Here is a 12,155-nt window from a genome sequence, read left to right as displayed (position 1 = left end):
GCGGGGCGGGGAGCGGGGCCGGCGGAGCGAAGGGGAGAGGGGAGTGGAGCCGGCGGAGCGGGGCGGAGCGAAGGGGAGCAGTCGGGCCCGCCCATGGGCGGAGCGGGGCGGGATGCAGGGAGGGTCTCGGGATGGCCATGGCGGGGCCGCTGGCGCAGGGCTGGGGCCTCGGGGCGGCCCTGAGGAGCCGCGCCGCGCTCCGCCCGCTCGGGCTGCTGGCACCGCCGGCACGGGGGCTGCTGGGGCCGGGGTCGGCATCGGGATCGGGGGAGGCGGCCCTGGAGGAGAACCCCTTCTACGGGAAGTACCGGCACAAGATCCAGGAGCTGCGGAGGTGCGGCCCCACCTGAGGGAGGGAAGGAAGGAGGCAGCGGGAAGGTTGCGGGGGGAGCTGCTTTTTGGGAAAAGGGGCGTGCCGGGGAGCTCTTTTCGGAAAGAGGGAGGTCCTTATATTTTCGAGTTGTGCCCTCATGAGGAAATTGATTAGTTTAGGCCTGTTGCGGCCTTGAAATTTCACGTGTAGTTGGCACCAAGTCAGTGAGGGTCATTTTGGGTGAGGTCAATGGTGGGGTTGTCCCATTGTCATGAAGGGCCCACGGTGGGAGATTACGGGGGCACTACAAACATCCTGGGAATCCCCCAAATCCTGGGATCTCCTAAGCGTGGGGGAACCGCAAAATTACAGGAAGAACCCCGAAATCTGGGGGAGGAAAAGGGGGATTAACGGTGGGGTTGTCTCGGTGTCCTGAGGGCATTAAAATTGGGTGGGGTTCAACACCCCTGGAGGGTCCCCCCAAAGTCCGTGGGGTCTCCCCAATATCCTGGGTGTCCCCTAAGTGTGGGGGGACCCCAAAACTGGGGGGGGCACCCCAAAATGAAGGGAGAATGGTGGGGAATTGCTCATGTCAAGGGTGTTGTGGGTACCCAGGCAGTCTCCTTATGTGCTCAGCTTGGTAAGAGAGAGTTTTGCTAACAAAAAAAGTTAAAATTTTAAGTTAAGAACATGAATCAATATTGCAGTAAGCATTCTAAAAGGTAAAGTGATGTTTATCACCCAGCACTCTTTCCACCTTCGGAAACCACTGGAGCAGGCAAAGAGTATTCCTACTTTTAGCCTTTCATTGTGCTATAAACAAGGATTGGAACAGAAAATGAGTAGGCAGAAGCTGGTGTTATTTTGGGTGTAAGTCCATCTCTTGGAAAGGCCACAGTCAGAACAGCCCATAGAAGAATTATGCTTTTGATTTATCCTGATAAGAGCAGAGTCACCTTACTTAGCAACAAAAAGTGGTAAAGCAAAAGACTCAATCATAGAACCATGGAATGGTTTAGATTGGAAGGGACCTTAAAGTATCATCTAGTTCCAGCCCCACCACCATGGCCAGGGACACCTCCCACGAGACCAAGTTGCTCAGAGCCCCATCCAGTGTGGCCTTGTTGGAATCCAGTGTCAAAAACTGAAATCCAAATCCTTGGGTCACAGGAGATTCAGCAGATACATTGTGCAACAGCTTGCACAGTTTCTTAACTCTGCATTGATTGTTCCTGTTTATTGTCCTAATTAAAAACTTAAGATTATTTAGAAGCAAACTCAGATGTTTTAATTATATAAATTTATGCCCAGTTATGCACCAGGGAGTAGGACTTGGATGACCATTATGAATCCTTTTCAGCTTGAGATGTTCTGTTGTTCTGTTATACTGTTAATAGTCCCTTTTCCAATTCAGATCTAGTCCAGATGTGTTTGAATCCCGTATGGAAAAAAGAAGTGAAGTGAAAAAACAGCCTGTGGGATATTCCAAGCAAGGAGAATTTATCAGATGCATGGAAGAAAAGGCAAGGCCAATTTTCTTTCCAAATCACATACATTAAAGCTGTGTTATTTATATGCTTTCATCCTAATGTTACAAACTTAACAGTGTTTCTGTTAGTAGTAGCCCTGGAATTTCACTGTGTGATGGCTAACAGTATTGTTCTATATTCCAGTGTTATTATTTTGGTATTTTTTAGACTGTAAATTCCCTGTTTTAAGTCTTGTTTAAGTGTTTAATTAGTTCCACATTAGTTTGACCAGATGGAGTGACACAATCTTGCATTTATCATTTTTTAGTGAAAACAAGAAAAGTGTTTATCAGATCCAAAAATGCATAATAGTTTGTTTCTAACTAATCCTTTCTGGCCTTGAAATACATAATTCACATTAAGTTCCTCATTTATTTGACTTAATCAATCACTTAGTTCATTAAAAACACACTGCAGCAATCTTCAAATACCTTAACCTTGAGCTCCCATGTAGGAGATTTTTGTCACCAGCCATGTTATTCATGGCAGGAAAGGTAAATAAATGATACTAAAGCATTAGCTATAAAAACTAAAGAAGGATGTTTTCTTGTAGGCAGAAGGCTTGAGCACAAAGACATCAAAGGGAGGATTTACAAAGGATAAGGTAAGGGAAATGAACTTAAATGTTAGGAGGGGACCTTGTGGGAAATCAAGGAAATAGATTAACTTGTATTGCCACAATCAGCATTTCAGCCAGTGCTCTTTGGCATAAACCTGGAGTTCCTTAGGCTGCATTCGAGTGTAAGATTTTACTTTATTGTTTGGATCATGTTTAATCTTAAAACTCCTGGCACTCTGGGTTTTTATTACCCTGTCCTTTCTCTATGATGCCCTGGAAGTTCCTGCTAGTTGGGGAATCTGTGCTGAACAATAAATGGAAAGGCTTAAGCTGCCTTTACAGCATGGAAATATATCTCCAATGAGCAGCCAGCCCAGGGACAAGAGGATGATTTTATTCTCTTTCAAATTCTTGTGAAACACACCTTCTGTGTAAATCTGACAAAAATGCATGTTTGAGATGGCTGAAAGCAAAAGGCTGCACCTCCTCTTGCAGCTTCACTAGAGCTCTGACAACTGGAGCAAAGCATGTGCTGTGTCCTGAAAAAAATCTCTCCTATTCTGCCTCAGTGTGTGAATCCACTTCTTGGTGTGTTGCTGATGATGTTTTACTAGTTTATTTGGCAGTTAAGAGGACTAAGTCACACTGTAAATTTAATTAAGTTCCTCTAGTTTGATTTTGTTCGCTGTAGTTGGCATCTGTTCATTCTGGATTCTTACATGAATCAGAGAACTGCCATCATGCCAAATTCTTCATGCTTTCTCTCGTAGACACTTGATTCAATTCTTAATGTTGAGATGGTGAAAGAAAAATCAGCGGAGGAGATAAAACAGGTGATGGATTTAAATGGAATAAATTAAATGGATTTACTTCACATCTGTGTTTAATAGTAATTGACATGGGAATTTTACTTGGACAAAAATAAAACACAGCTATGGATGTATATTTATAAAAAACATCTGTATATGGACATCAATAGGAGAAGATAAAGTTTTACCCGTCTAGGTAAGTCCTCCTAGGATGTACCTACTTGATAAGCAATACATCTATAATACACCTGGACTTGACTTAAGAACTGTCTCTGCTGTAATTCTTGCTTTTGCTATTTACTGTGTAGCAGTTGAATTGGCATTAGCCAGCTCCTGTCAGGTTTAAAGCCAGGTAAAGGGAAATCCTAGTAAGTAGCTCATATGGATTATTGTACATCTGTTTTGCATGAATAAAACCAAAGCTTTTGCCACCTTGTACCTTTGTTTGCATTATCTGTCACTTGGGAGCCTGCATACTCATACTTGAGTTAGGGTAAGAAGGAGCAGGGTGGATCTATTTGTTTGAAGAACAGTGTAAATCAAATGATCCTCCCTAATACCTGCTTGGCTTTGCAGTGTATTCTCTTTTATCTAGTTAAAAGTCACATCCCGTTGCATGTTTCTGGTGTGATCTGGGTTGGATCTTGTATTTTCTTTCATGTATTTTTGTTTCATTGATTAAAGATTTTGCTGACAATTCTCATGAGTTGTGTAGGACTGGGGAAGAGCAACTGAAAAAGTACTAAACTCTGGACTTCTACCTTTGCTTATCTGTTCATTAAGAACTATGAGTTTCTAATAGGTATTGCCATCCTGTTGTGGTGGAGAAAAAGATTGTCAACACAGAGGAGCAGTTTACAAAGACTTGTCTTCTGTCAAAAATGTTTTGTATGTTTTTTCTTAAAAAAAAACCCAAACCAACAAAAAACACCTCTCAAACCCTCTAGAAATCATTAGTGTGATTTCTGGGACAAATGTAAAAAGCGCTTCTGAAGGTTAATACATCTCAAGCCACCTCTGAGCCTATTGCTGATTTCTGTTACCTAGTTGAAATCTGTCGTTAGGTGCAAATACTCTGGAACTTTTGGAGAAGTGTATTTCATTATCAGGAAAGTCAGGCTTGATTGAAAAATAACTTAAAGTACTTACAAAGGTTAGCTGACATTCTAAAGCATTTAATATTACTGCTAGATTCTGGATTTTAACTGTATCTCATCTTTTTTTCCTACAGATTTGGAATCAGTATTTTTCTGCAAAAGATACAGTTTATGCTGTTATTCCTGTAAGTAGTTCTCCTGTAGTTATGCACTTCAAAAGCCAGCATGCAAGGCTTTTCTTTGCAACTGTGATTCTATTGCTTTTAAAAGCAATTATGGAAGGAAAATGAGGTTTCAGGAACAAACTTTCTTTCTGGGTTGAGTGATCTTATTGCCCCAAATAAAGCCTTTTGTTTCCAAAAATCTGTATCCCTTTATTTTGCTCACTTAGAGAAGTCTCAATAAATCAACTGCTTCTTTTCTGCACACCTGGCTTGAATTTCGAGGCTTATTTTATTATGAGCAACCAATACTTTTCACAGGGCCTTACTGTCCATAAAGGTAGCATTTGTATTTTTATAGAGTTACTTATTTTTTCTCGGAGTTGCTCATTTCTTTACCCTCTTCCCTGCAGCACAAACAGCTGACTCAAGGTTGATATGGCAGTACTAGAGCCCGTGGCTAGTAACTTGCATGTGGCTAATCACTTATGACTTACTTTCATACATTTACAGGTATTGGCAGCACTGTCTTTCATTGAGATTGCATGGTGTTTCTCGTGATAAGATCATATTTCTTATTCCTGATAACTTTAGCAGATGTTAATTGTTCTTAAGTCTGCATTAGGCTGAAGGAGGATATTTTTGCTTTTGGCGTTCTTTTTGTTCTTTGCTTCAGAGTCATTCTGTGATTGCAATCTCTTAAATCTATCTTTTCACAGCTGTGCACAAACCGTGTGTTCCTTGAGTTCTTGAAACCTCATTTAGATCTGGGTTCTGATTTGCAATTGTACTGCATCCTTTGAGCTGCAACTGAAGTCAGTGGGCTGCTATATCCTAAGTCTATGACATGCTGTGTGCTCTGAAAATGGCAGTGTGGGATTTGAAGTTTTCCCAAGATGTGGATGTTGTCGAAATAGCTTGACTTGCACAGTTACTGTAGCAGAGGGCCAAAGACCAGGGTTCCAGTTAAGATGATGTAGGTCTTTCATTAGTGAGGCTGGCACTGTTCTTTTGTGCACCGTTTTAAGAGGAGCATTGGAAGCTTTTTAAGACTTCAATGCAAACCAGATCCCAGGCACATTAGGAAGAAGTTCATGGTGTCATCTGGGTAAAAAACCCCTTCGTCTTTTGCCAGAAGGTTTTTGTTGGCTCGAAGAAAGGCCTTGCATAATTTCTCTGGTGCTTAAAAGTACACACAGAAGAATTTGTTGTTGACGAATGGCATATGTTTTCTTTCCTGAACACGTAAGAGTAGGTATTAATATATGGCGCTGGAAAGCAAAAGATTTGGGGGAACACAGGGAGCATGTGAATGAGATTGCCAGTTGTCCTCAGGGCTGACCAAATACGGTTGTGGTTTTATTATAAATAAGAACTAAGTTTTATTTGAGTGGATATCTTGGCTGCATTTTTATACTGAAGAACAGATGACTATGATGTAAAATCCACAACTTGGATATGCTGGGATATATTGTCTTGCTCAACCGTGATGCAGTGGAGCAGTTACTGAAAGAGGACGTAATGTAAGCCTGAGACATTGGGCCCCCACCTCCAAGGAATAAAGCTTTGTATCCAAGGAGTTTGCTGCTGCATCTCAGAGACAGCATTGTTAAAACCAGATACTGATGACATTTAGGTAACTAAGAACTAAATACAGTTTTCCATGCACTCATCATTAACTGTTCCTACGGTGGGACATTCTCCAGAGGGAAGTTGTACCCTGTAAAGGTTAATGAGGTGATTGTGAACAACTCTGCATCCATGTTTGTGTTATGAAAATTGAATTTCTCTTTCTCCTTCCCCAAAGGCAGAGAAGTTTGATTTAATACGGAAGAGAGCCCAGAAGTGTCCATCGGTATGTATGGCCAGGACTCACAGTGCTTGGTGTATAGCTGCAATATGCTTCTCCTCTCTAAAGCCTAATTCATAAAATTTTGACTCTCCTGTATTCTGATACTTACTGTATCAGCCCAATTAGTAAAATCCAGGTGTTCAAATACTTGTCTTAGTGTTCAGATAAAGCAATGGCCATTCATGTGTATTAAACAGTTTGATCTAGGTAGAAGAGATGTAGGGTTGAGAAAACCAGAGTACAGCATCTCCCAGGGAATGGAGACTTTACTGGGTTGATGAATTAGCCCTATATATTTCACTGGCCAAGAGCAAGATCAAATATATCTGGCTTCCCGAGCTACTTGGGGATTGGAAAGTTATTTATAGTCTTAAGTTCATTTCTGTACAGTGCACTGGCATTTAGTCAGGTATCCTGCATGTTTTTCTGTTCCCATGTTGTCCTTTCCCTTGGTGTGGGAAAATAAGCAAGTCTGTAACCTGTGGAGCCAGATAGGCTGTAAATCTCTAGAGAGAAGATGCTTGCTGCCTGTTCTGGAACAGCTGATGCAATTACAGGATTAAATACTCTTGAATGCTCCTTTCCTTCTATTTGAGTTTTTCTGGTGTTAATTTTCTAGGCAAGAACAAAAAGGTCAGAGTCTAAATGGTCTTCACTGTCCTTTGCTTTCCTTTGTATGTCTCATGAAATACTGATAAAAATATGTAGCAACATATTTGCTAATGAAAAACACTGATAAGGTAATTCTGTTTTATTGCCTGTTTTGAAGTCCGATTCTTGCCGTCCTGTCAGTCCTGGTGGGACAAAGAAATCCTTTTTAATGTTGTGGTTCTCTCCCTAAAGCATTAATGCTGGAGGGAAGTGTGACACAGGCATCATTTTGTTCTATGAAAGGGAAAATAGTTTGGGGGTTTGGTTTTTTAATTGTTTTTTTTATTTTTATAATTTCTCTGCAGTTTTTATATGCTTTGCCAAGAAAAGAAGGCTATGAGTTCTTTGTGGGACAGTGGTCAGGAACAGAATTACACTTCACTTCCCTAATAAACATTCAGGTGAGTGAAATAAAAAGTCCAGATTTGGCTTAGGATCCAGACATATACAATATCAGCATATTGCAATACATGGTGTTTGCTGAATAGTTTAACCAACAGGTTGTCTAGCTTAAAGAGTTATCATGAAAAGTCTGCTGTTAGTTACAGGTTAATTAGTAAATTAATTACAGGTAAATTAGTAAAATTATGGGTATTAAGTGTCACTCTAGGCTAAAGGAGAAGGAGGCAGAAGTCCAATAGTCTCAAAATAGATGCAAGAGCCAAACGTTTTAGAACTGTTTGTGCAAGCTGCTTAAAATAGCAGTAGATGCTGTAAGATGAAATATCTTTCTCGAAGTTGTAGGTTCTTTTAAATACAAAATGTTCTTAAGTCAAGAAAAACTGCAACCTAATTCTGCAAATCCCTTGTTTTCTGTAAATACCAGGAATAATCAACTTTTAATTAGAACTGACTCTTAAGCCCTGAAAAGTAAATGCCTGTGTGGCAGTTAATGCTCAAAGGTTTGTAATCAAGCACTCAAATCTTCAGTAGAGCTGAAGTTCTTTATGGGTTACTGACAGGTTTCTTTCTCTGCTTCAGACCCAAGGTGAAACTGCTCCAAGCCAGTTGGTCTTGTACCATTATCCTGAGCTGCAGAAAGAAAAAGGGATAGTACTAATGACAGCAGAAATGGACTCCAAGTTCTTGGTAAGACAAGTCTGCTCACTGCCTTCCTTCATTTTATGCTGCAACTCCTCCTACAGTTTTGAACTAAAACCAAGTTATGGTGAAAGACGCTTTGCTAGAGAAGGGTCTTGCTGGACTTCTTTAACCTAATCTACTTAATGTTAGGGAAACCTAGAGTGACATCATCAGTCTTTGGTGATTTCAGCTGATGCATTCCCTTTTTTGTAAATTGGGTATGATAATTTATTGTTAGGGGAAAAAAAAACCTTCTGTTTTTTACCTGCCAACAAGTTAAAACAGTGTTTTGAAGCTTAGTCATATTTGTCAAAGCAGGAGACCTCCAGAGCTGTGTGTTTGGTTTCTGTGTGCCTGTGCTCTTCTCTCTGTGTGGATGTTATTTGCGTATCTGTAGTAGCACAGGGCCTGGACTGATGGCACTGGGGATTGCAGTGGTGGAACAAGGCAACTAAAATATCATCTAACTGACCTACTTGCACCTGTTCCGAAATGATGAGTGGAGTCATGGATAATGCTTTTGCCCTGTTGTATCTCAGTGTAAACAATCAATCTTTGCAAGTAGGACAGCTGTAAGAAGGGAAGGATGAGGACTTGGTGCATCACCAGTGCCTTAGAATGGGCAGGTAGCAGAGAAGATCCATCTGACCTCTCAAGTGTATGCACAGCAGGGGAGTTAAAACATACAGTGCTGAAGTGTGTAAGTAGGTCAGGAACAAGAGGGAGGTAGTTTGTTGAGACTGGGTAAACCAAGGTGACTTGGAATGAGCCATCCAACGAGTAGGACTGTGGCCTTTCAGCTACTGAAGTCTTTTTCAATGGGGCACTTAAATCCAAGAACCCCTGATGGTAACAGGTTCTTTGTTTTGCAGGTTGTCCACGAAGCCCAGTGCTTGGCAAACCAGGTGCAGCTTTTCTATGCCACCGATCGTTCCCAGACCTATGAATTAGTGGAGACCTTCAACCACAGATCTAATGAATTTAAATACATGTCAGTTATAGCAGAGCTTGAGCAAAGTGGACTTGGAAGAGAACTGAGACCTGGTCAGGTTTCTGACAAGTCGTAGAGCCTGACCTGCAGGTGAAGTGAGCCAGCAGCAGGCAGGAGCAGGTCCTGGATGGGATGGTCCTGTCTCGTTTTGCAGATTGGATTTGGCTACAGAAAGGATCTGGAGACATCCTGGGAATGTGACATTCAAGCCTGTCTGGTAGTAATGCAAGATGAGGATTTGGGCCATTTGAATGACAGTAACTAATTGCCAAAATGGAGCACAGTACTTCAGTGTAATTTCATCAGAGAGAGATTTTTCCTGTCCTGTAACTTCCTGCTGCCTGTTGGATTTCTGAAATCTGAAATAAAGTGACAGAAGGGCAACTATGTAACAGCCTATACTCATATCAGGAAAGCGATGTCAACTCATGTTTCTTCTCAGTAAATGCATTTTAAATACCCTCCACCATTATAATTGCATGGTCCAGTGCTTTTTAATCGGTGTGGAATTTATACAGGCTTGTCCATCAAGAAGAAAGAATAGGAGCAATGGTGTAAAACAGACAACTCTTTGTTTCTTTGTGAGGTTTCTTACATAGATGTATACTGTGGCCTGAGTTTCTCTCAGGATTAAAAAACAGAGTGACTAGATATTGTTCTGAGAAATTTATGCTTCTTAATTGATGTCTTAATTGTATCCTGTTGCTATGTTTCTGTCTTTGAGATGTTATTCTTGAGAAGTATGGTATTATGAACACAGTTTTATTTTTTTTGTAGATTTTTAATAGTGTAGAGGAATTATTGCCTGTTTTAGAGTATTAACTTTTCTCAGACTGACATCTAGTCAGCAAACTCCACAAATGGTATTTGAAGGGCCAGAAAATAGCTCTTGTTCCCATTTTAGGAAAGGCACTATCTGTAATAAAAGCAAGATGGACTGGAGTAGTGACAGAGAGCCACCAACCATGAGTGCCAGCTCATGAACAAAATGTGTTAGTGTGGATATGCTGAGCCATGTTTATAAAAGCCTGGCTTTGCAGCCTTAAGCAGGTTTGTGTTTTTAAACGTGCCTTTTCCAAAAAAATCATGCTTTGAGCTTGTCTTGTTTTCATTCCAAGCAGAGGCAGTCAGCACATCCATGGACAAGGACATAGTGCAGCAGTGGGACGTGCAGGCTGTGTGTGAGTTACCAGTGTGCCAGCACTGCACAGGGAAAGGAGTAAACACAGGACAGCCAGGAGCTTCCCTGGAGCAATGCTGAAATACTTCCCATGTCTATCAAATCCCTGGCACGAACTTGCCCTTAGGACTAATTCTCTGTTATGTCCAGCCCATATTGTGTCCTATTAACCTACTGGAGCTGGCATGAATTCCCTTCTTTGCCAAGGAAATGGAGGCAAAATGGGCAGGGCTGGTATCAGATTTTCTGTGTTGCACTTAATCATGACCTGATAGGGAGGTGTGATTAGTTACAAAGGTTTCTTACACCATTGGTTTGCTGTGTAGTTGTAGGGTCCTGTTGCTGTAATGCTCATTGTCATTCTGTACTTTCTGAGTGCACTCTTTGGACTACCTGACCTTTAAAAGATCCCTTCCAACCCAAACCATTCTCTGATGTGAACACTGTTCAGTTAAGTACTAAACGTAGACAGTATGGTTTTATTGTTGGGGGTCTATTTTAGCAGCAGCTTGTATACATTGGGTATGAACTGCCCATCCAGGGAATTATAGAGGCACATCTTCTCTTGGGACTTTGCTGCAAGGAGATAGTCTTGCTCCCTGGTAGTGTCTTTTTGTTTCTGATCGATGGATCTGTCAGTGAGTATGTAGCAGTCTGCATAGCAGGGGAATAATCACAGAAGTGTGGATAGGGCTGTGATAATCCGAACAGCAAATCACTTCTATCAAAAAGCATTTCTACTTCTGGTTTATAGAGTTGGTGCTCCATTTATCATTTTCCTTAGGTGAAATAAAGGCTGTTTTGATCAATTATTCACTTCCTGCACTTAAGATCTGTGTTGAAAAGACTAAGGGTTGGTGAAAAATGACACTGTTAGGCTTAGTGTGGATAGAGAAGGTAACTGTGGGCATCATGTGCCATATAGCCACTAGAGGGAAGGTTTGTCTCCTTATTCTAAGCTCCGGGTGCACACACAGCTTTCCTGAGCCTCTCTGCTCAGCTTTGTGAACTCTGAGTTTTGTGCTGAAAACCATTTAGAAGGCCAGGCTCCTTGTATGTGGTTGATAATGTAGAGGGCTGCACTGAGTTAGGCCAGTGTCCTATATCTTACCTGAGCTGCCTTGGGGAGAGCAAATATCCTGCAATAATTTTCCAAGTGGCCTCACTGATTTCCAGTCATTTTTGGGCCAGGGTCTTCCCAAGCTGGATGCATCTGTTTATAGTAGCCCTCAAGTAAGCATGTTCATAGAGAAGCCCAAACCTTCCAGTAGCCCCTGTAAACTTCAGCCCCTGCAGCACTCTGCAGCAAGGACTTCATGGCTGAACCAGGTGCTTTAGGAGCTACCTCAGTGCTGGCTGTGGTCTGCCTCCAGCTGGAGGAGAGCCTAGGGCTGGGATGTGGCAGGAATTCCTAGGAGTGGTGGAGCAAGTTTTGCAGCCAGAGGCTCTTTGTTATCAGTGCTTCAAACCCTTGGCTTGCCCGCCCACCCCTGTCGCCCTGGGGAGATATACCCCCATGTCAGCAGGAAAGTCAGAGCCCAGCCTGCTTCCCAGGGAGACACCCTGGCTTGTAGAAGACAGCAGTCAAAGCAATCAAGGAAGTGCAGATTGAAGGATGATGTTCTTACCCTCACTTAAAACGCTGACTCCAATGCTTTTCATCTTTGCCTGGTTTCTTCCCTGTGCCTTAGAAAAGTGCAAGACTCCAGTATCCTCTGATCTGCAGCTGAACAAGTTCTCACACTGTTGCTGAATTTGCGTGGGACATGGTGAAGCAGAAAGGGGGAACTGACTGTTCCTGACACAGTGTGGCTGAGTTGAACTTTTCTGGGCACGTTTTTTGCCTCTCCAGGAATAACCAGAGCAAACCCACTGCTATCTTTGCTTTATCTTGTGGTCTGCACATATATGCAGAATCTTCAAACCCTCC

The 12,155-nt window shown here is 42.0% G+C and overlaps 1 protein-coding gene across 2 annotated transcripts; it reads left to right on the top strand.

Annotated features, from left to right (window-relative positions):
- The first annotated feature begins 94 nt into the window (after positions 1-94).
- Positions 95-9,432, top strand: ATPAF1 (ATP synthase mitochondrial F1 complex assembly factor 1). Of its 2 annotated transcripts, XM_071565530.1 has the most exons (9): positions 95-334; positions 1,728-1,836; positions 2,396-2,446; positions 3,172-3,234; positions 4,442-4,492; positions 6,276-6,323; positions 7,277-7,372; positions 7,953-8,060; positions 8,927-9,432. In XM_071565530.1, exons 1-9 carry the CDS (start codon positions 132-134, stop codon positions 9,119-9,121), a joined length of 924 nt encoding a protein of 307 aa, XP_071421631.1. In that variant the 5' UTR covers positions 95-131; the 3' UTR covers positions 9,122-9,432. The 2 variants fall into 2 exon arrangements, with proteins under 2 accessions (XP_071421631.1, XP_071421632.1); XM_071565531.1 differs by lacking the exon at positions 3,172-3,234.
- The last annotated feature ends 2,723 nt before the right edge of the window (positions 9,433-12,155 follow it).

The sequence above is a fragment of the Pithys albifrons genome, chromosome 10 (assembly GCF_047495875.1).
Source record: "Pithys albifrons albifrons isolate INPA30051 chromosome 10, PitAlb_v1, whole genome shotgun sequence".
Taxonomy (NCBI): domain Eukaryota; kingdom Metazoa; phylum Chordata; class Aves; order Passeriformes; family Thamnophilidae; genus Pithys; species Pithys albifrons.
The sequence above is the reverse complement of the archived record's forward strand: the minus strand, read 5'-3'. Positions and strand labels throughout refer to the sequence as shown.